At 40.7% G+C, this 25,463-nt stretch overlaps 1 protein-coding gene across 4 annotated transcripts in view; it reads right to left on the bottom strand.

The window, feature by feature from the left end:
• Positions 1–25,463, bottom strand: part of LOC127633378 (cGMP-dependent protein kinase 1) — a 280,392-nt gene that overhangs the window by 127,865 nt on the left and 127,064 nt on the right. For 3 of the 4 annotated variants that reach the window (XM_052112424.1, XM_052112425.1, XM_052112423.1), the window contains 2 exons: positions 8,583–8,688; positions 292–355 (listed from right to left, as the gene is read on the bottom strand). In XM_052112424.1, coding sequence (XP_051968384.1) covers positions 292–355; positions 8,583–8,688 — 170 coding nt within the window. Of the gene's footprint in view, positions 1–291; positions 356–8,582; positions 8,689–25,463 lie in introns of those variants that run through there. The other variant, XM_052112427.1, reaches the window with a different exon arrangement.

Raw genomic sequence — 25,463 nt, 5'->3', positions numbered from 1 at the left:
GCTGTACATTGCCGGCAGGGTGTGTCAAATACGGTGGTCTGCAGCGCCCTCTGCTATACAGCGCTCAGAACCGGACCAAAAGATCAGAATTGCGATTACAATTTGCATTTAGCAGTTATTTTGTGGGCTCAGAATGTGGGCTCAGAATTGCGCCGTTGTCTTATCTGCATAATTTCATGAGTGAATCAGGCAACAAACCAGCACAGAGAGTGTGTGCAAATAAAAAAACATTTTTAAAATGTATTTCTTGCAGCGTATTGCACAACACAGTTCACTGGCTATTGAACTTACCTCTTCCAGCACGTCAGCTAGCTTGCTGAGTATTTCTTCTGAAAGGCCTTGGAACGTTGGAACACTGGAGAAGATGAAAAAGAGCATGTTTAAGGTTACGAGAGCCAATAAAACTAGCAGTGTCTTTCACACAGTATCATCATGCTTGGCCAACAGAAAAACAACAACAACCCAAGGGCTAGTTTCAAAGGAATGTGCTTAAAGGGACTGGCCATAAGTATTTGGAAATAACTGAAATCAACTCAGAATCTTTGGGTAAAATCAATAAACAGCATTATAAAACAGGTAAATAAAGGAATAATGAGTATACAGTACATGAAAGAAAAGTGAGCTAAGCAGGAAAGTATACTTCTGGAAGAAAACAATAACTCAATAAATAATGCCTCAGGTTGAGGTGCAGGTTTACTTCTAATTACATTTAATTTGAAAATAAATCTGTCAATCATTTTAAATAGCCATATAAACCAGACAACCATAAAGACCTTCACTGGATGAGCTTAACTATTTCCCTGCTCTTGGTTGCTATATGATAGCAATGTGGTTTGAACTCTGATTTAAATCAGATTTTATTTGGAATTATGTCTCAGTCTGAACTGTCAAATTAAATTCAAAGTACCTTATTTTCCAGAAAATAAGTTGCGTTGTTTTTTTTCACCATATGACAGGTCCTGCTACTTATTCGCCAAAGAGACTTATTGACATAATTTGCACGTAATTGATGTCAGCTGGTCAAATGTGCTGTACACCAAATCACATACGATCATACACAAACAGATAAAAAACATCAATCATTTAGATGGTAGAAGCACTTTAAAGTAGACTATTTTCCAAATTACTATTTAACAAAGTACTTTATGCAACCAGTTAAAATATCCTGTCCCATCACAACATTATTGTTCTAACAAACTCTAGACCGCTGTCAAATGCAACTCCTCACATACCACAAAATTACATTTCATCATTCTCGTAGTAAAAACACGAGAATATTTCATGCATAGCAAAGAGGGTTGAAAATGTATGAAATATCCACAGATAGACAGTCACTAATGTTAATGAATTAATAGAATACAAGAGACATATTGTTTTACTCATTGTTTTACTACTTTATTGATTTTGTGCCATTATATAATATAGTCTTCTATATTATAAAACTGAATTGAAAACATAGTGATAAACAGCAGCATATTTTGTATAAACAAATAAAATAAAAAAGTGACTCCTGTGTTGAGGCTCCAGTGAAATAATGATTTATTTGAACTAGTTAATTTGGATGAACCATCTGAATAGACTTCCCATGCTACAATTGAGTAAACTGGTGAATCTCTTTTTAACAACCTTGTCTCATAGAACTAATGTTCCTCTGTATACATTTTTGCAAACAGACTTCTACTCGCTGCTTTCTACGTTTTGGTGCAGATTCCTGGAGAAATGAACACTGGAGGCGCTACAATAACTGTGCGTTTCTCCTGGTGGCAGGAGGTTTCTCCTGAAGGCAGGACGTGTCAAGCAAAATGTGAAATGTCAAGTACACATTCTGCAGTGAATAATAAATACAAATTCAAACATTAAAATAAATATAAATAAAATCAATATAGCCTTCAAACAGGTGAAAGTCATGTAAATCTATCAGGAATCTTTAAGACAGGACACCATTATTTAGTAAAATAATAATAATAATAAATATAGCTGCAAGCAGCGATACCAGGGTTAAGACAATTATCAGCACCATGAGCAGTAAAAGAAGCTTTATGACATGTTTTTGGTTTGAGTCTGATGAACAGTGTGTAAGGCGTTAGAAAAATAACAGATTTCTTATAAAAATAACTAAAAATAACTACTTCTTAGAATTGTTGTTGTATCTGGGCATGATGGTTATCTGCATGATAACCATCATGCCCAGATACAACAACAATTTTAAGAAGTAGTTATTAGCGTCCAAGAGTTATTAGCCAAAATAGCAATTTTTCTATCTCCTGATCAGTATGGGGAAGAGTGCCAAAATGCTGCAGGTAACCCCAGGGCCTAATGGTGATGACATGTACCAAGTTGTGTCCCAATCCCTCAAAGCGTTATGGAGATACAGCCTAAAGTTCAATTTTGCATGTTCTTCATTGAAGCGATATTCGAAAACGGTATGGTTTATCTAAATTATGTGAATAACTTTTTTTGTGAGTGCCTTTATATGATGCAGCCTTTGTCCCTCTCTGCATCACATAAAGGCACACACGACAAAAAGCTATAATTTATAATTTATTAAAATATAATTTTCGTGCAAATGGGACGAAAGGATAAGTTCGAAAATATGTTTTCAAAACATTTAAAAATGGCAGACAGGAAGTTTGCTCGATCATGACATAATTGGTATCATTGTTCTGGGCATGAACCACGGAATCTATCAAGACCAGTTATTGGTCGGTAGCTAATAGCATTTTTAGTTTTTGATCACAATGTGACACTGTCCCAAAACATTTTGAGTCCCTCCAGAGCATGATTCAAAATACACATACCAAGTCTTGTAACAGATAGGCCAAGTCATTCGACTAAATTCAAAATGGCCGACGTTCAAAATGGCTGACATAGGAAAATGTGGTATCGTTCAATTCAGTATGTACAACTGAAAACTGTTTTTTCGGTTTTTTTGACAAAAATGTTATAGAATTATAAGCTAAAAAAATCTGTTTTTGCTATCTCTTGACCTCAGGGAAGGAATATTCCTAATGTATGAATACTCTATGGAGCATTTCATTTTCTTAATAAATGTGGTCAACTTTAAAAGTCAGATAGATGGGCTCCAAGGTGAAATCATCACTTCAGGTCACTAATTTAATATTGCATCGTGTATATTATTCAGAAGAATCCGTTATTCATTTTGAAGTCATTATCCGTGCCTTTTCGAATAATGTATTCAGCTTCGAGCACATTGCTACTTTATAAGCACTTAATTTTCACTCTATTACTAACCCCCCCAATGTTATGATATTGAAACACTTTTACTTTAATGGTTGATTTGAAAAAATATACATTTTAATACTTCTATTACAGACTCACCTATACACACTTATTCCGACATGAATAGCGTGCTTGGTCGCTCAACTGATTGCACTGAGAGCACTGGCCTTTGGAATCATGGACCACGGCTTTGAGCCCAGCCAAAGATGAGTTCCCCTTCTGTCAGTCACTTGACGTTGTGTCGACAGTGACACAAGGGGTCTTCCTGGGACGCCAAACGTACCTCTGAACCGGAGAAAAGGCCAATGTCAAGTTGGCATACATCATTTGCATGCCCCGCCCCGGACATACAGGTATACAGGGAAGCGGGGCAGCGAGTGCCAGTCTTCGAAGCCGAACGGTTGTGTAACAGAAAGCTGAGTTCACCACTGTTCCACTCACCTCTACTGGCGATAAGCACTGCTGTTGGATCTACGGCACGTTTCCAGCTGGCGTTCTCACTCTCTGCATGCTGTACAGTCCACAAGAGCATCTCTTTTCTCGGCATGGAGTTAGACTCAGTCTCAATGACAGCGCGTCTCACAAGCACGCTCAGTCAGTGCTCAGGTGCCTCGCTTTCTTCGAGCCCGGCACAGCGGTTCCTCAAAAAAAATTCCAGAGGCTCCTGGGGCATATGGCATCCTCAGCCATGGCCGCGCCGCTCGGGTTGATGCATATGACACCGCTTCAGCACTGGCTACAGACTAGAGTCCCGAAACATGTTGCCGCTGGCCTCTGGACAGGACCCTGGCAGCGTTGGCACATCAACTCTACGGAGGTTTCTCCCACCAATCCGGGGCAAGCAGGTCCCTATGGCAACTCCCAAGGTAAGCACGACTTGATTATCAGGTTCCTGAAAGGCGCCCAGAGACTGAACCCTCTCCAGACTAGCCTGTTCCCCTCCTGGGATATCTCTGTGGTCCTCTCGGGCTCCACGGGCTTAGTTCCCTTTTCAGGCAAACTCCCCGTGATGTATTTCCCGCGGTACGTTTCCCCTTTCGGCAGACCCGCGTTTCCCTTGAGCAGCCCCACTGCCCCGGTAGCTGTACTTGTAGAGTCCCCCCTCATTAGGCTGGACCTACCACCGGGCCATTTCCCATGTACGGTTTCACAACCCTCATGGTGTATTTGCCACATGTTATCTCCAACTAGACTGGGCAGGATGTGGCCTCCGCAGGGTCTTTTCCCCCCGAAAGAATAGGACCGGGAAACACCACCTTTCCTGACACATTTCATAGCGTTAAGATAGCCCCAGCCGCTTTACATCCTAGGTGAGAGACATAGTGAGAGAAAAGGCACAGCTACCGGGCTTGCTCCCATGCTAGTCATGTAACGCCCGTCCCCCCCAGGGGTGCGGGGGACCAAAGGTCTGTATGTAACACCTCTTTTTGGAGCGTTGGGGAGGGCTACGTTGCCTCTGGCTACGTTGCCTCTAGCACGCAGAAGCCTGCTTGCACCTGTCTCGGCAGTTCACGTAACGCGGTCAGTGCATGCCGTTTTTATATGGGACCCCTTGTGTCACTTCATTCGACACAACGTCAAGTGAATGACAGAAGGAGAATGTCATGGTTACTGTTGTAACCTCCGTTCCCCAAGAGAATGAACAAGATGTTGTGTCCCTCCTGCCACAGCACTAGACCTACCACTGTAAACGGCTGTACCTTATTTTCGGCTCCTCAGTGCAAAATCCTGTCTAGCACTCACTGCCCTTTATACCCATATGTCCAGGGCGGGGCATGCAAATTCTGTCTGCCAACTTGACATTGGCCTTTTATCGGGTTCAGAGGTACGTTTGGCATCCCAGGAAGACCCCTTGTGTCACTTAATTCGACACGTCTCGTTCCTTCCCTCGGGGAACGGAGGTTGCAACGGCTACCATGACGTTAAAGTGTCATAAAAGCCCAAACAAAATGAGTTGGTTGTTTCAGAAAATGTGCTTTTCATTTTGAATTTGTATTTTAAAACATCGGTTAGGGTAAAGTGTGGGTTAAGGGTATAGTTGACTGTTTTGTTAAACTCCCTTTATCTTTCAGAACACTATTGGTTAGGTTTAGGATAAAGCTTTAGGTTAGGGCAGTGGCGGCTGGTGATAATAAGCAGTACCAAAAGGCAGTACCAAAAAGCATGTTGACTACTTGAACATAAATTTTGCTCTCCTTTCTTTCTGGCCAGCAAATTTCTCAATGACTCTCTGATTAAAGTCAGTCATCTCAGTAACAAGTCTCTTTTCCATGGAGAGCAATGCCAATGCATTCAGCCTCTCCTGGGTCATGGTGTTTCTGAGAAAAGTTTTTATTCTTTTCGAGGTTGAGAAGCACCTCTCAGCTTCAGCCGTGGTCATGGGTGCGGTAATAAGAACTTTTAGGAGTCACAGTTTCGAAAAAGACTTCTTCGAGATTATTCTCCATAAACAGCTGGAATAGGTCCACAGCACCACGGCAGGCTTTGAATTCTTCCTTGCTGTAGATGAGACTGAGCTCTGTCTTCAGCTTGCTTCCACTGAGCATCAGGTACACTTTCATGGTGCTGCTCAATGCATCTTAAGGAATGGTATCCTTGTACTTATCAAACCTGTCCCCCTGCAACAAGGTGGCACAGACAAGGTGGTCTGTGAAGGTGAAACGCTCCCTAGTGTGTCCCAGGATCACAGACCTATAGAGATAATTAAATATATATATATATATATATATATATATATATATATATATATATATATATATATATATATATATATATATGTGTAAATGTAAGGTAGTAACCAGGAGTAGGCCACTAGTTGTCACAGTTGCAATGACTTTCAAAATAAAAATAGAGCCATTTGAGTTTTTGTCCCATACAAGACAGTAGTTTTTGGTGGATTCATATTTCATTTGGATCATTTATTTTTATGTTGCCAATTTATTATTTTTGGGATGCTGTTGTATAATATTAAAATTATGATTTTTGTAAGGATTTATACCAAACAAAAAATGTTTTCTTGAGTCTGTAGAATATGATATGTGGGCAGGACATCTCTGCAGCACAACAATAATGTAAAATGGTATTTTGACTCATTTCTATAACAAACTCACCTCTGCTGCAATCCTTTCACGCTCTTCTGGTCTGAGCGCCCGGCGCGTCTTTATTGGCCGAACGCCTCGTTCAGCGAATGCCTTGTGAAAGGGTTTTTTTGTAAATCAATGACAGAGTTTGGTTTAACTGCTGCCATTATCTCTGCGAAAGTGATCAGCCTAGCAAAGTTTTGGCGGAGTCGCATGCGCACTCACAGTAGTGGCCAAGAGCGTAAAGTTGAATGACAGGTGACGAGAACCAATCAGATTGGATAAAATAACATGTATCAAATTCTGATTTGCCAGGGACGCAGCGACCTGCGCCCGGAGGAGAATCTTTAAGAAACCAATTAGAGACCAGCTTCAGGTCACATGCTGCCCGAAAATTTAAGGACTCAAATAGACATCCATTAGTCCGGCGTCCCTCGCCCATTAAACCGCATGAAACATATTGAAAAACATAGAAAATTGTTAACCGATTAAAGACAGTTTTTATTAAATGCTGAGGCTCTTACTACCAGACTGCACATCGTATGAGTAAACTATTTTATTTTTTTATTTTTATTTCATTTTTATATCATTTTTGTATTCATGTATATTTCTGTAATTTTGATGGGGGCGGCGCCCCAGCGCCCTCTATTGACAAGCCGCCACTGGGTTAGGGAGGTACATTTTCTCATTAAAACCTCCATCTAATATTCACTTTAAAAACCTAGTCTGATTACAACCTAATTTCTCTAGGTTTTGGCACCCCCCCGGACATTTCACTGGGAAACTGCAGCCAAATGTGTAAAGAAGCACGTAAGTTCAGTTTTGCAAAAGCATTGCAATGCTCACATACATTTCATGAGATCAGGCTGCTTTTTATCCAGTTAATTTACATACACTGTCTGAACGAACTGATTCACTTAGATGCTTTGGACCTCCCAATGCTATGAGAGAGGGTTTAGATAAGCATGTTTGATGACCTCCTCGGCTCACTCATGATAATATAGTGTTTTGTGACACTGATACTAATTGGAAAAAGCAGTTTACTGAAAAAGCAACACTTGTTATAACAGATACTGAAATAAGTTTAGTTAGTAGAGTCGCTACTTTTAGTTAGTTACTTCCCAACACTGTGTCTAAGTCATTAGTATTCCTACCAACATAGAAATAGTGAATGTTGACTTCTCTATCTGAACAAATGAATCAGATTTCATCACATGCAAGATTTGGCCAGTCAGTCCTAAATATCATATTGGAAAAACAAGTAGTTACATTGTATTAAATATTACTTCAGAGATGTATTATTTATTGTTGAGATAATTCAGGCTTTATCATCTTTACTTAAGATCCGAAGTGCCTCAGAGAATACAGACTAAGCCTCCAACACAAATTAAGATCAGTTTCTGCAGTCACATTCTCTACGAGGGGGTGTCAACATATTGATTCCACAGACAGCATTTCTCCACTGGCTGTTCTCTGAAGCCTACCCAGCACACAAAGGCATCTTAAGTTTCCACTAGAAGTACATTTCCTTCATCTTCATTGTCACCATCCATAGACTCATTGTTATATGTCACCAGACATTGCTGAGTCCATGAATGAATGTAATGTTTTAAAAAATGAAACAAATAAAAATCCCATAGACTTTCATTTATTTTCCTTCCTGAATCTAGTTTCTACTGATAATGCATCCTGATATACATACGCAATATCTACTGTTACTGTACATAATGCAGAGGATTCACACGTGTGAATGCATTTTAAAGCAAACGGGTGAGCAATCAATATTTAATAGTGCAAAAAAAGGATGTTCAAGTAAAGCAAAGCTATTCATAAATAACTGAAGGCTAAAAAAAAAATTATTTTCTGACTAAGTGTGTTGAAAGGGATGAATTAGACTCAAACGAGCAGAGTGAATCTCCATAAACCAACAGCACTCTAATCATTATCTGCCGTCTGCCAGCGTCTAACCTATACAAATTTCCCTCAATGATGAACACGTCAGAAAACTGCAGAAATAAGCGGACAGTTGATTGGAATAAAATGCCATTTCACATTCCAAAATATTTCAATCAAAACATGTCACCTTGGAGTTTAGCGATACACGGCGAAGGATGCCGAGTGTAGAGGCCGAGTTACCGGTGATTGTGCAACCATTCACTTATGTGTTGTTCTTTCAAAAAGAAAGTAACGTTCTCTCATTCTTACTGGTGAGGGAGTGCGTAAAATACAGAATAAATACAAAGTGAAGGAGAAGCAGCCCACCTCTTAAGGAACTCCATGTACTCTGCCTGCTTGATGAGTCCAGTTCTCATCATGATGGTTTGGAAACACTGGCGGTCGATGGCCCATAACTTCACATTTGTGAGGGCTGAGGAATAAAATAGATGAGAAAAGAATTAGGCCTGTGTATACACACAGTGTATACACTACACGGCATCCCCCTCTAATTTAAAGCTTTGGCTAGCCATTACAAACAAGTACACAAAATAAAGCATACCACCATGCAATCTCCTTAGACAAACAGACTTCCTTTGGGTAGGGCCCTTTTCTGTTCCAGCATTACAATGCCCCAATGCACAAAACAAGGTCCATAAAGAAATGGTGTTGTGAGTCTGGATTGTAATTTGACTGGCCTGCACAAAGCCCAGACCTGAACCCCATTAAACACATTTAGAATTAATTGGAAAGCAGACTGCAAGCCAGGCCCCATCACCCAACATAAGTGTCTGACCTTACTGTTGATGAGTATGAATGGGAGCATATCACCACAGCTATGTTCCAACATATAACGGATAGCTGAACCAGAAGAGTGAAAGTTGTTATAGCAAGAAAGGGAGGAGCAACACTCTACTGAAATGCCCAACAAGCACATATAGCATGGTATAGTATTTGGGTGTCCACATAGTTTGACCACGGAACGTATGTGGTCTTAATGGCTTACTAATGTAGGGTACAACCTGAAAAAAATAAAGTGTCAGGACCAACCCAGTGATCACCATGAGGGTATCAGCTAAAGTGATTTGTTAGGCTGCCATAGGCAAGAAATAACTGACGAAAGATTGTGTATGTTCTATGTATGTTCTAGCAGTAACATATAGCAAGTAAGCAAGTAAGTCTTCATACTTGCTCAGAAGCAGCAGCAGCATACCAAATCTAGTTAACCCAGACCTAATCCTAGCAATAAGACATACCCATATTAACATGCTAAACCATTCCATTAGGTCATGACTGAACTTAACTAACAATAGAAGTTAATGGGTGGTCCCTTCCAAGCAACATGATCACACGGGATGTCGATATATTGTTTCTGATACTTTCGGTACCCAAGGAACGGCTACCTTATGCCGACGCACTGACAAGCCCTATCTCCTTCTTCTATAAGACATTTTTACATTCACATTTACATTTTACATTTAAGCATTTGGCAGACGCTTTTATCCAAAGCGACTTACAGAGCCCTTCTTACAGGGACAATCCCCCCAGAGCAACGATGGTCCACTGATGGTTATGTTTATGTTTGGGACTTGGGTTGAGGGCTACATTTCATAATATATGCATTCCTCTTCACTGTATTTCAGCCTGTATACCTGAAAATAACTTGCTTCACAACTCACTTTTGGCACTCCTCTGTGGACATTTCACCCAGAAAAGGGAGATCACACATGCCCATTCGCCCAACAACACTGACCGCTTTGGCCACTGGGGGCAACGTTTCACATTTCGGTAAGCACTGACCAATTTTAGCTAAATAAATTCAACGTACTCTTATCGATTTCACTGTGAGATCACTCTGCATCGAGACATAAAGCATGATGTGTATATATTTGTGTGTGTTTATGTCTAGCTAATCATTGCATTTCTATTGCATAAAGCCAATGGTCTTTGCAAAATGCTTGGGATAATCCAATGGTTTGAAATAGGATGAGCCAGCATTATCATCATGTAGTTATGACTATACCCTAAATCTGTCATTTTCCAAATTTTCATTTGTTATGTGAAAACCGCATAGATGCTGTACAGGAAACATAAATTATTAGTTCACCTTTCAACTCTTTTGGTCCGAGTCGTTTGTTCTTTTTCAGTTTGCACCAGTCTGGCCATTTTCTGTTGACCTCTCTCATCAACAAGGCATTTCTGTCCACAGAACACAGAACTACTAATCTCTTAAAAATCCAAGGAGATCAGCAGTTACAGAAATACTGAAACCAGCCCATCTGGTACCAACAATCATGTCATGGTCCATATAGGACTCGTTTTTACTGTGGATATAGATACTTGGCCACATGTTTCCACCAGCATCTTCTCAAGGTTCTTTGCTGTTTTTCTGGGATTGATTGATTTGTACTTTTTGCACTAAACTACGTAAATCTCTATGAGACAGAATGAATCTACTTACTGAATAGTATGATGGCTGTGTGGTCCTACAGTGTTTTTACTTGTGTACTATTGTTTGTACAGATGAACGAGGTACCTTCAGGCATTTGGATATTTCCCCAAGGATGAACCAGGCTTGTGGAGGTCTACAGTTTTTTTTCTGAAGTCATCTTCTTTTGATTTTCAAAATGATGTCAAGCAAAGAGGCACTGCGTTTGAAAGAGTACACCTCCTATCAGAAGCTAATTGTCTAAAGGCTTGACATAATTTTCTGGAATTTTTCAAGCTGCTTAACGGCACAGTTAACTTAGTGTATGTAAATTTCTAACCTACTGGAATTGTGATATAGTCAATTAAAAGTGAAACAATCTGTCTGTAAACAATTGTTGGAAAAATGACTCGCAGAATTTCAGGCACTGTAGATTATTTTCAACAGCACGATATCATTTATTTTAATAAGTGATACAGGCATACGTTAAATCACAAATAAACCCGTTGTATTCTTTTTGTTTTTTCATTTTTAAGGTTTCAGTCAGGCAACTTTGACTTGCCCTTGCAAAAATCCACTTGTCCCAGACAAGTGGACAAGAGTTAATGTCGAGCCCTGAGTTATTTTGCCACTTTTCGTTGCAACTGTTTTTATACATGTTTTTTTTAACAAAGTCGACATACTGGCTCGTTCATGTTAATGGGCACTCCTCTCTCATTTGGCTTAAAGCCAAAATTTTCCCAACCTGGAGATGTGGAATTTGGCTTTGAAATCAAGTCCATTTGGGATTATTCTTTATTTATTGCCCGACTTCGACACAAAGAGCTAACGAGTGGACAGAAGCAGTGTGACTTGCTAAAATGTTGGTGACATTCATTCTTATGTAAACAAACACACATGTAAACACAATGGGCAATACTGAGGACAGCATGTCATGTCCATATATCGTACGATAAATTGATAGCATAATTATCGTGACAGGCCTAATATATCGCTTGAATGTGCTTGTTTTTGTGAATTGGGTTAAAGAAGCTAAATTTATGACATGTTCATTGTCAAATTTTATTGGTTATTTGTTTTTGAAAAGTAATTTTGACCAACAGTTGTGAAGATTCGGTCTATCGCAATTCAAGTAAATAGGAGCCTTACTGGCATGACTAGAAAATAGCTTCCTTGGATGACTAAATTGAGTTCTTCTCCGAACATTGTAATTACCTGCAGGCTATCTGAAGAACAAAATACAAGATAATAAAGCTTTGCATAGTGACCAAAATACAAGAATGTTGAATGCCAACCCATTTAATCACATGAAAAAGCAGCACAAATGTTTCCCACATAATGAGACTTCATTTAACCAGAATTCATTTGCGACACATCATTTGTATCCCCGATGCACATGGCGAGCTCAAATTATGCTTTTAAGTGAGAGACCTCACAAAATACCATTTTCACAACAAAGTACATACTATATGGGGATGCTATATGAAAGACAACAGCAACAGGCAGCTTATTACACCTTGGGCCTCATTTATTAAACATATATACAATCAGATTTGATCCTAAATTCCATGGATCAGATCCAACTTCAAAAGTGAGGAACAAATCAGAGTTATAAAGGTAGAAACTGACGATGGTCATATTAGACTATTTATGCATAAAGTAAATGCTTTATTTTTAATATTTGCTGTAACAGAATATTTATTCCTATCCCTATCTGCATGTTTCCATAATAATTACATTTGAGACATACAAGATAACAGTCAGGTGTAATATATGGTATGCAATGTGTCAAGCACATTTTTGGAGCAAATAGGAGGAGGGATTATAATTTACATTGATTAAAACCTCAATTTACAGATGGTTGAAAGCAACTCAAGTCTCATATTTAAAACTCAACTACAATTTTTCATCAATTCATCCTTCAGCATATTGTCTGCTGTTGTTGAGGGGATAAATAAAAATTAATGCAGCATTGAAGAATACAAACAAAAGTAGTCATGTATTTTGACAGTATTGAAAATAATGAAAATGATCCAAATAATCATTCATCCTTTTTCATTAAACAAGAAACTGTGTGGAAAACATGTCTGGATTGTTTTTGAATGGAAAATTCAAATAAAACTTTCTGACATAATTTACTCACCATCATGTTTTTCCAAACCTGTTACGACTTACTTTCTTCCACTGAACACAAAAGGAGAACTTTTGAACAGGATTCTAGTATAATCGGTCCTGCTCGACCCGCTATGAGCTGGGCATTGGAGGCGGCATGCTTACAAGTAGGCTAAAGGCTACAGCCTCTAGCATCAGTCGCTAGTGCGCCTATTCAGGCCAGGGGAGTGAGGTTTACACACTGCACAGCACGTACCAGCTGGGTCCCGTTACACTCACCCCTCTCAACCGGGTCATGGCACCACTATTACCGGTCCTGCTCGACCAGCTCCGAACGGGACTCAAACCAGCATTTCCGGCATGAGAGGCGTGCGCGCTAACAAGGAGACTAAAGGCTACAGCCTTTAGCGTCAATCGCTAGTGCGCGTCTTGAGGCCAGGGGAATGAGGTTTACACATACTACACAGAACGTACCAGCTGGCTGACATTACACTAGCTATAGGCAGATTAGGCAATTGCCTAGAGTCTCTGCATTTGGTATTTCTCATTCAATGAAAGTGAATGGTGACTGAGGCTAACATCCCCTTTTGTGATCCCCACAATAAAGAAAGGCATATGGGTTTGGAACAACATGAGGGTGTGTAAATGATGACAGAATTTTCATTTTTCATTTTAACTTACTTTTGGTCTTTAACAAAATATATTTACTGTTGTTTACTAATATATATATATATATAGCTTCCTGATGAAAAGAGTAGAAAGCTGGTGATGCTGAAGCAAGATCTAGAAGATCCCATGATAAAACAACTAAGTGATCCTCATAAAAACAGCCTGCTAGGCTTACCTGGATATGTCCCACAACCATCTGCGCCAGTAGTGGGATTTGATGTAGCTCCACACAAGTTGAGTAAGATTAGGCAAGTGGTAAGGCGGTTTCACATGGAACACGGTCACCGCGCATTACCTGTTTATTATCAATGAGAGCGCAGAGGAAGGTGGCAAAACGAAGGCGGCAGTCGAACCGGAGCCGTTTTTTTATAAGCACATTCATGAGATTCCTGCCACTTTGTTGAGCATGACTGCTTGCGGATAAAAATGTTTTATATCTCCATGGCTGCTGCTTGTCACTGACCAATCAGAGCTGAATTTATTCACAATCAAAGGACATTTAGGTTTTATGTAGTCAAAAACAAACCTGAGCTATATAACATTTCTTTGAATGTTAATAGAGACATAAATAAGAAAACAGCCTCGTGGAAAGCTGTGTGTGGATGAGTCGGTGTACCAGGTGAAAATAGACTATGGAAACATGTACAGCTTATGTTTGGAAAACAGATGACAGTACGATGTATACAAATGGGCCATGCAACAGGTGTCTGAAACATCAACTTTAGATAAACAGAAAATACAATTGCCCAGACAGGTTATTTTTGTGGATTTTTTCATGTTCATTTGAAGCCCTCCCATTTTAATTATTGATGTGATGTTAGTTTTACTTTACCAATTTGCCAATACAAATATGAAGTTACATGCAGTCTGTTTCTTTAGTCACTAACAAAAAAATCATGAAATGTGGAGACAGGTGGCAAGACACCATCAATATTTACAATGACATTGTTTAGCCTTGATATTATAATTTTACATTAATATAAAAACAGCTTATTACAGTATTTATAGTTATACAATATTTTATGAAAAAATAAGTGCATTTTCTTAATCACTTAAAACTCACTTTGAAAACGAAAACAATATTTACAATAATCGCCTCGTAGATAGAGTATCGGAGCTGAAGGAGTGGGTGGCATTATTGCACTTCTACTGGCGCACCGCTTCTCATATGAATAGCAAAAGCTTGTACAAATGAGAAGCAGCAAGATCGCAAGCAAAGCCTGCTGCCTATCGCGTCCCGTGTAAAACCGCCTGAAGAAAAAGCTAGGGCAACTTCAGCCATGGGCCCGAACAGAATAGGTTGTATAAGAGGTGCTCATCAGTTCTTAAACTGTTATGTTACAACTGAAAGTTGCTTGGGAAAAGCAGTGCATATACCCTGGATTGGCACAGGGCAGTGGCCATCTTTACACCCAAAGAACAGGAATCCACCAACATAAATAAATTAGGAGTATTGCTCTACTGAATGTGGAGGGAAATATTTCATTTTCAATGGTAGCAAGGAGGATGTCTGATTACCTCCTGAAGAATGGACACATAGACACAAGCTGCCAGAAGGCAGGTGTACCTGGTTTTCCTGGATGTGTGGACTATGCGTCAGCAATATGGGAGCAGATCCAGTCCACCAAGAGAGACAAGAAAGACCTCCATGTAGTCTGGCTGGACCTTGCAAATGCCTATGGATCAATTCCACACCAGCTCGTCAGCTATGCTCTTGAGTTTTTCCATGTACCAGAGTGTATTAAGAGATCAATAGGTAGTTCCTATAGGGACCTGAAAATATATCAAGCAACACAGGGGTGCACAACTGGTTGGCAGCAACTGAAAAAAGGAACTGCGATGGGATGTTCAATTTCTTCCATCCTGTTCACAGCTGCATTCGAGATCATCCCAATTGGTACCAGACAGAAGATCTAGGAATCTGTGTGCAATCTGGGATAAGTTTGCTAGCACTGCGCAGCTTTATGGATGATGTCACAAGTATGCCCCAGACTGCTGCATGCACAAACAGACTTTTATAAAGACTGGAAGAGCTTTTTGCATGGGCCAGGATGAAAATCAAGCCAGCAAAGTCGCGTAGCCTTTCTATTTGTAATTGAATTTGAAGCAACCAGACATTGATTGAGGTAGATGGTGAAATAATCCCGGTGCTTGCAGAGCAGCCCATTCAAAGTTTAGGGAGAGAATACATAGCAGATCTGTCAGATAAACACATGAAATGGTTGGTTCTTAAGCAGAAGTTTTTCAACACAAATATTTGAAATTGAGCCGTAAAATGTAATCAATGATCCGGCTTGTTGTGGCTGGGTTTGGTGGGCCTCTCTGGGCCAGAAAGTCTAGGGCCACTTTTTAGTCTCAGTCCGCCCTGCTAGTCAGGCTTGTTTGGCTAATTTTTATATAAAATAAACATAACATTTCCACTTGGCTGCTCTTGGACCAGCACATTTTGTTTAATCTGAATGTGCCACAAAGCTTAAAACTTCCAATTATCCATGAATCCAAATTAAAACCATTTCCCTCGTTAGAGGAAACACCTAGTCAAACACTGGCTGAGTGCTTCCACTATTCACTGGAAGACAGAAAATGAAGTCTTTGTGGTTCTCTCTCTCTGAGTGGCCTACTAATGAGTGATGCTGTTGTTTCTACTGATGAGCAGAAATCTATTTCAGTGGAGCCTTTACACTCTGAATGATTATAACACATTTCTTTTGATCTCTTGTTATGACATTGATTAGAAGACATGTTGATTATGCAGTCATAAATCTATCTCTATCTCTGGTAAGAATGAAGAGTACTGATCAAATGCTCTTTGATGCTCTTTCATGAATGGGTTTGCCCTGCCAGTGTCATTTTACACAGGTGTGCAATTACTAAATATAACATTAGCAGTACAGACAGCCTTGGCTAACTATTTGTATTTAACCTACAATGCAATCTGTCAATGTAATGCTTAAATCGAAAAACAGAGATCTTCTGTGCCTCATGGATAAGTATTTAATAAGGCATCAGTAAGATTCCATTAGAAATTGGAAGACTGTATCACCACGTCAACCACGTGGTCAAAGATAGGTAAGTGAACCGCTGCCAGGGGCGGGGGAGACCTCTTCTGTTCCCCGAGAACGCGGCGGGGCGTTCCGTCTGCCAGGGGCTGGAGGACTGCCTCCGATCCACCCGGAGAGGCGTGGCTGTCGTCCGTTAGAGGGTGGAGGAGTGTCCAAGGAACAAGCTACGGAGCATCGGAGAACTGGCGAGTAAGTGTTTTTTTTATTTTTTATCTCTCTCTCCTCTCTCTCTCTCACTGCAGCTCCGCGTTGGCCTTTTCCCTCTCATTTAAATTTTACAGTGTTTTTTTGGGGGGGTGCTACAGTGTTACAGGAAATACCCCCCCTATTTACTTATTTCAGTTTCCCTCCCCTTGTCCCCTCCCTTATACAGGTAGACGGGGATGACCTGCTGGCAGACGGGGCAAGGGGCACGCCCCCCCCAGGGAAAGGAGGGGGGGGGTGTACGTCATGCCGGGAGCTACCCTGCCTGAGAGAACGAGGGAGGAACGTGGCAGGGCGAAGGGCGGGACCGGGTCGTGATCATGCACACCCGGTCCCTTATAAGGCTAATCAAGCCTCAGAGAGGGATAAAGGCAGACTGCGGAGGATTGTGTGGGAGAGAGAGATAGTTTATGGACATGTCCGTCGTGTGTGTGTTTGTGTCTTTTAAGTTTATCATTAAAAATATTATTTGTATCGTCAAGCCGGTTCTCACCTCCTCCTTTCCATTGACTGCTTTACAGTGACAAAAGACATATACAGTAGATAGAAAATCGACTCGTCGCAGACAACCTATCACATCATGCCTGGTTAAGATACAGTATAATGCAGCATGACCTGGTGTAGCATTTTACGGATATTATCTACAGTTAATCTGCACATAGTGTCTTGTTTCTTACTGTGTATTTCACCCAAAAATATGCAGGTCACATTTGGGATCAATTACTACCTTAAACCATCAGTATCTCAACTGAAAGCCAAGCAATTTAGCACTGCAGGTACCCAGAGAGAGATATCGACAGGGACGCCTCCACACTAACAGTATGTATTGATTCTGCTGTGGGGCTTTTTTATCAGTGTCCCCAGAGGCGTCATACCCAAGGTTTTTGAGCAAAGAGGATTTTGAATGGATTATTTGAACTTCCAAAAACATATCTGTACAATCAATAATTAAATAAAACGATTGTTGCATGTAAAAAAGAATGTCTGTGCCAGAAAGCTTTATTCACATATCTAAATTGATTCACAAAATCCAAATAATTGCATAGAAGTGTCTATTTGTGAACGGTTGCACAAACAACATTAAAGAAATTGGTGCAAATCTGTGCAGATTTTACACACACACACACACACACACACACACACACACACACACACATATATACATATATATATATATTATGTATATGTAAGGGTTTATGTACAGTCCAGTGTTGAGGTCAGAAATCTCCAATTGGGTGGATCTTGGTGAAACTGACCCATATTCTGTGCCTAATTATGAATACAATTAAGCGTATATACAGTGTGTGTATGTGTGTATATACATATATATATATATATATATATATATATATATATATATATATATATATATATATATATTCATATATATATATATATATATATATATATATGTATATATATATATTAATACTGTATGCAATAAATTATAAAAAATATTTAATATCTTTCAAAAATTACGTCTATTAAATTTGGGAAATCCAGCACTTAGTTCCTTCATAAATTCACAGTATGCTCACCTCTTCAGACACAACTACACTACTGATTTTAATGTAGCATTCTTATGTAGGCGATCACATAAAGCACAATGATGAACTCAGTGAAAGATCACAAACAAAGCGAGAGATCTATCTATATAATCCATTCAATACTGAAAACTATAGATAAATAACAGTTTAATATGACACAAAACCAACTATTTGACCCAAACTGTGTGTGCCGTGCATATTTTGGTCGATCAGTATTTCTTGTCTGAGTGGGCGGTTCTTGTCAGGAGTGAATGAACGTAAAAGGAGAGACTGTTTGATGCACAGCGAGCAGAATAGCGGTTCTAAAGGATTTTATTTCACAGTGCGCATGAAAATACTGTCTATTAGTATAAGGTTAGAAAAATATTCTGGGCTTTTTCTGAAACATCCGGGCTTTAAGCCTGGTAAAACCACCCCTAGCGCCATGCCTGAGTATTGATATATGAGATTAATTGTTATAAATTTTATTTGCACTTAATTTAATTAATTTAATACAAAATGTTGATCGATTGACAGACCTAGTGACAATGGATACTGACTTCAAAACACAATAGAGTGTTAACTTGGGACACTGATGTCTTCTGGCCAGACCAAAAAAAATGGCATGACAAGAATCCTTCTGAACGCTTTCAGAATCATTTCAGCTCCACAGACAAATATGAATTACAGCCAATTTGTTCCTCACAGTCAGCATTAATTAAGATTGGAAGTCACCTATCAAATACATACGTCACAAATTTAACACAGATACCATTCAAAGTGCTGAGATTATGCAAGACTTATAATTCCCAGCAGCCTTTACATGATCACACATGAAGTCGGCACGTTGTTTCCGAAAGTTCTGTTACCCTAGGATCAGCAACAGTATGCCGACTCACTGACATGCCCTATCTCCCATCGGACATATTTTTAAAGGCTCAACAACAATTACTTTCTCTCGTGGCTTGACTGGTAGTGCGTTGTGTAAGTTGCATGGTGGACCACAGATCAATCCCAAATCAAATGAGGAAGTAATCATGTTTGTATAAACATACACAAGCATGATAATGGTTAGGGTTAGATTTGGGTTTTGGTGTAGATTAAATAAAATAAGCATGTAACGATGTAAAAGGGAAAGGAAAAGGTGAGAACCGGCTTGACCATGACCTTCCGGCCACGCATTCCGGCATGTCTTCCCCGCCTTCTCGGACCTGGGATGGAGACAAGGGGAGGGAAAAACCCCAAAAAAAGAGAGGTAGAGGCCAACACAGAGCGACAGTGGGAAAGAGATGACTCGCCGGTTCTCTGATATGTCGTAGCCTGGTCCTCGGTCACTCCTCCACCCTCTAATGGATGACAGTCACTCCTCCCCGAGTGGATTGGAGGCAGTCCTCTGGCCCCTGGTGGACAGAATACCCTGCCGTGTTTTGGTGGGTGGTAGGGGGTCTCCTCCACCCATGGCAGCGGTTCTCCCGCAGCGAATGGCAATCTTATCTTTGACCCCGGCACGTTTTAGCGGCTGGTAGGGGTCTCCTCCGCCCCTGGTAGCGGCCCCTCCTCCCTTCGCGGTCGGCAGTCCTTCCTCTGATTTCAGCTGGCCAGCTTCCTCAGTCCCCCGGTGGGTGGCCACGGCTGCTCCTTTGGGGTGGATGGTAGTGGCGAGGACTCTACTATGGCGCATCACTCCTCCTTCCCGTGTTTCAGCACCAGTGTAATGGGGTAAAGGAAGAGGCAAGAACCGGACAAACCATCAAAATATTGTTTAAATTAAACCAATATAAACACAAACGCATGCAGGGCAGCTGCCTGTAGCTCTCTCTCTCTCTGCCAAACCGCTGCCTCCGTCCGCCTTTAGTAGCCTGATTAGGGGCCAGGCATGCATCATTATGGCCCGGCCCCATACGTATACCGATTTCAGCTGATTTTTCAGGAAGAAAAATCAGCACACACTTTTTTATGTGAGATCAGGCTGTAGCCTTGGCTTCACCAGAATGTGTCAAGTGATTCAGATTGGCATTTCTGTATCAGCAGAGAAATTAAGGTGGTCAGACTCATTTTTGGCTTAGCCTGCAGACTATATTCCCTTGACTATTTTCAATTCCCAGAACTATCTGCGAATGAGTCTGACCAAGAAATGGAGATCAATATTCCAAATCATATGAGAGATAAAAGCTCCTGTCTCTGTTGTAATTAAAATTACCTGTAGTATGCAGCAGGAACAAGAGCTCATGCCATGCCATTGCGTTTCTCTTATAAGCATCACTTTGGCTATAAGGGATATAAATATTTCTGCCAACAGTATATGAAACCTATTGATACTATACCTCTTATGTGACAATAATCCTCATTAAATAATTTTATTGAGATAAGTGTCAAGTCATTTCATTTCAATATCAACTTTGTCTCAGATGTTTCTCCAAAAATTACTTATGAGAACATAAGTGTAAGAGAAGAGCTATGCAATTAATGTGGATAGTATGGTACAGATAATTTGGTCTTGGATGAATTTGATGAGAAGTGCATGAGTTCTTACCAGTGTCAGAAATGAACTTTTACATTAAGGGACAATTTTTGCCTTTTGGAATGTTATTACCATGATGATTTATTTAATTTTTCTAACCATAAAAACAAACTATATATATATATATATATATATATATATATATATATATATATATATATATATATATATACACTCACCTAAAGGATTATTAGGAACACCATACTAATACTGTGTTTGACCTTTCGCCTTCAGAACTGCCTTAATTCTACGTGCCATTGATTCAACAAGGTGCTAAAAGCATTATTTAGAAATGTTGGCCCCATATTTATAGGATAGCATCTTGCAGTTGATGGAGATTTGTGGGATGCACATCCAGGGCACGAAGCTCCTGTTCCACCACATCCCAAAGATGCTCTATTGGTTTGAGATCTGGTGACTGTGGGGGCCATTTTAGTACAGTGAACTCATTGTCATGTTCAAGAAACCAATTTGAAATGATTCGAGCTTTGTGACATGGTGCATTATCCTGCTGGAAGTAGCCATCAGAGGATGGGTACATGGTGGCCATAAAGGGATGGACATGGTCAGAAACAATGCTCAGGTAGGCCGTGGCATTTAAACGATGCCCAATTGGCCAAGAAAACATCCCCCCACACCATTACACCACCACCACCAGCCTGCACAGTGGTAACAAGGCATGATGGATCCATGTTCTCATTCTGTTTACGCCAAATTCTGACTCTACCAACTGAATGTCTCAACAGAAATCGAGACTCATCAGACCAGGCAACATTTTTCCAGTCTTCAACTGTCCAATTTTGGTGAGCTCTTGCAAATTGTAGCCTCTTTTTCCTATTTGTAGTGGAGATGAGTGGTACCCGGTGGGGTCTTCTGCTGTTGTAGCCCATCTGCCTCAAGGTTGTGCGTGTTGTGGCTTCACAAATGCTTTGCTGCATACCTCGGTTGTAACGAGTGGTTATTTCAGGCAAAGTTGCTCTTTTATCAGCTTGAATCAGTCGGCCCATTCTCCTCTGACCTCTAGCATCAAAAAGGCATTTTCGCCCACAGGACTGCCGCATACTGGATGTTTTTCCCTTTTCACACCATTCTTTGTAAACACTAGAAATGGTTGTGCGTGAAAATCCCAGTAACTGAGCAGATTGTGAAATACTCAGACCGGCCCGTCTGGCACCAACAACCATGCCACGCTCAAAATTGCTTAAATCACCTTTCTTTCCCATTCTGACATTCAGTTTGGAGTTCAGGAGATTGTCTTGACCAGGACCACACCCCTAAATGCATTGAAGCAACTGCCATGTGATTGGTTGATTAGATAATTGCATTAATGAGAAATTGAACAGGTGTTCCTAATAATCCTTTAGGTGAGTGTATATATATATATATATATATTGCATTACTTTCGTTTTTTTAGTATTTTCGGTTACTTTTTTGGTGGTATCTTGGAAAATTTCAGCACAGTTTGACACATTGTTGAGGTCTCCTCTGGAACTCTGAAGTTGACATATAGACCATTTCAAGAAGATTTAAGGAAGTTACATATTTGTATTCCATAAACAATTCTTGCTAAGTGTTGACATCAGACTGCATTCGCCCAAATGCCATAATTCACCCTCCAAAGTTCTTTGAAGGAAGAACAATTATGATAGTCATGCTGTAAATTCACTTCAAACTGAATTTCACATTACAACTCACCATGCGCCACACCGAGAGCAAGAACCACACATTATAGAGACCACAAGGAGGTTACCCCATGTGACTCTATCCTGCCTAGCAACTGGGACAATTTGGTTGCTTAGGAGACCTGGCTGGATTCACTCAGCACACCCTGGATTCAAACTTGTGACTCCAGGGGTGGTAGTCAGCGTCAATAATCCCTGAGCTACCCAGGCCCAGGATACCCAGGATGCGTGCAGTATTAAAAACAGTAGCACACATCTTATTTCCGTAGTTGAACTACATTTATGCAAAATAATCATACAGTAGGTAGAGCTCTAAAAGTGACTATAAGTCACTACCATTTTAATGATTGTTTACATGCTTGAAATTGTCTATATGAGATTGCTGGTGTCCTTTCCTTAGTAAAACAAAATCTGAGAAGCAGGAGACTCAGCAGGGCCGAATGTCATCATTTGCTCTCACTCAATCTCATTGTTGTCAAGGAGAAACTAATTATATTTTAAGAGATCTCATTTGCGATTTTTAATTTCTATGAGAATCCCTTTAAAGAATGACTCACAAACCAGATAACTGTTAAATCCAATGATTACCACAGAGCACTTGAGCAAAACACTTAACTACAGGTTACTCCGTGGGGAGGGTACATTTAGTAAGCTGCACTGGTCTCCTAAATGACAGCAATTTTGAGTAAGTTTAACCATTGAAGTAAAAAACACTATCAGATTTAAGAATTACATTCGTAATTTGAGTTTTCCCTCCTTTCCTGGGCTTGACATTAACTTTTTGGCTCACAGGCCACTGTGGATAGTGGTATTCCAGTCACTAGCCACTCAGACTTTTCACTAGCCAAAATCCCCCGCCCCACAAAAAGTGATAAAAATAACTGGTGACTGTAACTGCCAGCATTTGATTGGATATTTTATTTAAAAAAGAATGATTTAGAGTTTTGATTGATGAGATCAGCAGGAAACAGGCCTACTGATTTAAGTCATCTCCTGGAATATCTGAATATAAATTACTCTAAAATACTTGGCTTCATGAAAGTTTCACATTATTCTTCCATTTTTAAGAGTGGCATTTGTAATAATAAGGCCATCACCACAGGTCAGACCATTGATGGCTCCACATTTCGTGGTTAGACTGATGTAGTTGGTCTTTCTAAAAAATAAACTATAGCGTATGTTATTTACATTTACGCATTTGGCAGACGCTTTTATCCAAAGTGACTTACAGTGCACTTATCACAGGGACAATCCCCCTGGAGCAACCTGGAGTTAAGTGCCTTGCTCAAGGACACAATGGTGGTGGCCGTGGGGATCGAACCAGCAACCTTCTGATTAACAGTTAAACATGTGCTTTAGCCCACTACACCACCACCACTCCATAACACCACTGTTATGAAAAACTAATATAGCCTAAACATGTTAATAAACATTTATCTACAACTTTCACAATTCATAATTGCATGGAGTAAAATAGGAGATGTTAGGCAGAATAAACTTAGTCAACATTCACTTTCATTGCACCTTTTTCCATAAATGGGCAAATAAATTAATATTTTTTCCATTCATGGAAGAAAGAAAGTCATATGGGATTTAGATAAAAGTGAGTGAAAGATGACAGAATAATTATTAATAATAAAAATGAATCGATCTGCCCTAACTGATCTAACATGCATCTATATTAGTAACCAGTTAGTGTCACTTCAGTAAAAACATTTTAGTTTGGAGTTTTTTTAGTTTAAAACCTTGTAATCGATGTTGATGCATAGCACACAGTTGTATCTTTATCTCATCAGTGTATTTTGTAATGTACGCGCTGTCTAGCAGTTTGAGAGGTTCAAATTCCTCCATATAGAGCTTTATACTAGACCGTTCTCTGTAGAATTCTCCTTAGGAGTCTCCTAAGATTTATGATCTCCACTGACTGCCGCGATATTTAATGTAGCCCGACTGCATCACGCAAGTTTCCTCTGTTAGACGTAGTCTCAATGTCTGCATGTCTCACCAACGAGCATGCGCAGTCAGTGCTGAAATCCCTCGCCAAATTCAAGCCGGCCACACCGGTCCCTCTAAAACTCTTCCAGAGGCTCCTGGGCATATAGCTTCCTCCACACAGCAATGCCACTGGGGTTGATGCATATGAGACCGCTCCAGCACTGGCTTCAGACTCGAGTCCCGAGACGAGCATGGCGCCGCGGCACGCACCGTGTGACAATCACCCCCGCCTGCCGCCAGACACTCAAACCCTGGACAGACCTCTGCTTTCTACGGGCAGGTGTGCCCCTGCAGCAGGTGTCCCGACACGTCCTGGTCACGACCGACGCCTCCAGATTGGGTTGGGGCGCCGTGTGCAAAGGGCACACAGCTGCAGGCCTTTGGAGAGGGGCCCCGCTGCGCTGGCATATCAATTGCCTAGAGTTGATGACTGGTTTTTTGCCCTGTGGAAGTTTCTCCCGTTAATTCGAGACAAACATGTCCTAATCAGGTCAGACAGCACCACTGCGGTAGCATACATAAATCGCCAAGGCGGCGTACGCTCCTGCCACATGTCACGACTCGCCCGTCGTCTCCTTCTTTGGAGCTGGCAGCGACTCAGGTCGCTGCATGCCACTCACATCCCCGGCAAACTCAATGTGATAGCGGACACGCTGTCTTGACAACGCTTGCCCAGCGGCGAGTGGAGGGTTCACCCACAGTTGGTCCAGCTGATTTGGGAACGATTCGGCAGGGCCCAGGTAGATCTGTTTGCCTCCCGAGAGACATCCCATTGCCCGCTCTGGTATGCCCGAACAGAGGCTCCCCTTGGGGCACACGCACTGGCACACAGCTGGTCCCCGCAGATACGCAAATACGCATTCGCCCCAGTGAGCCTTCTTGCACAGGTGCTGTGCAAGGTCAGGGAGGACGAGGAACAAGTCACACTAGTGGCTCCCTATTGGCCCACCCGGGCCTGGTTCTCGGACCTCGTACTCCTTGCGACAGCACCTCCCTGGCAAATTCCCCT

This window comes from Xyrauchen texanus, chromosome 40 (assembly GCF_025860055.1).
Source record: "Xyrauchen texanus isolate HMW12.3.18 chromosome 40, RBS_HiC_50CHRs, whole genome shotgun sequence".
In the NCBI taxonomy this organism is placed as follows: Eukaryota; Metazoa; Chordata; class Actinopteri; order Cypriniformes; family Catostomidae; genus Xyrauchen; species Xyrauchen texanus.
The sequence above is the reverse complement of the archived record's forward strand: the minus strand, read 5'-3'. Positions and strand labels throughout refer to the sequence as shown.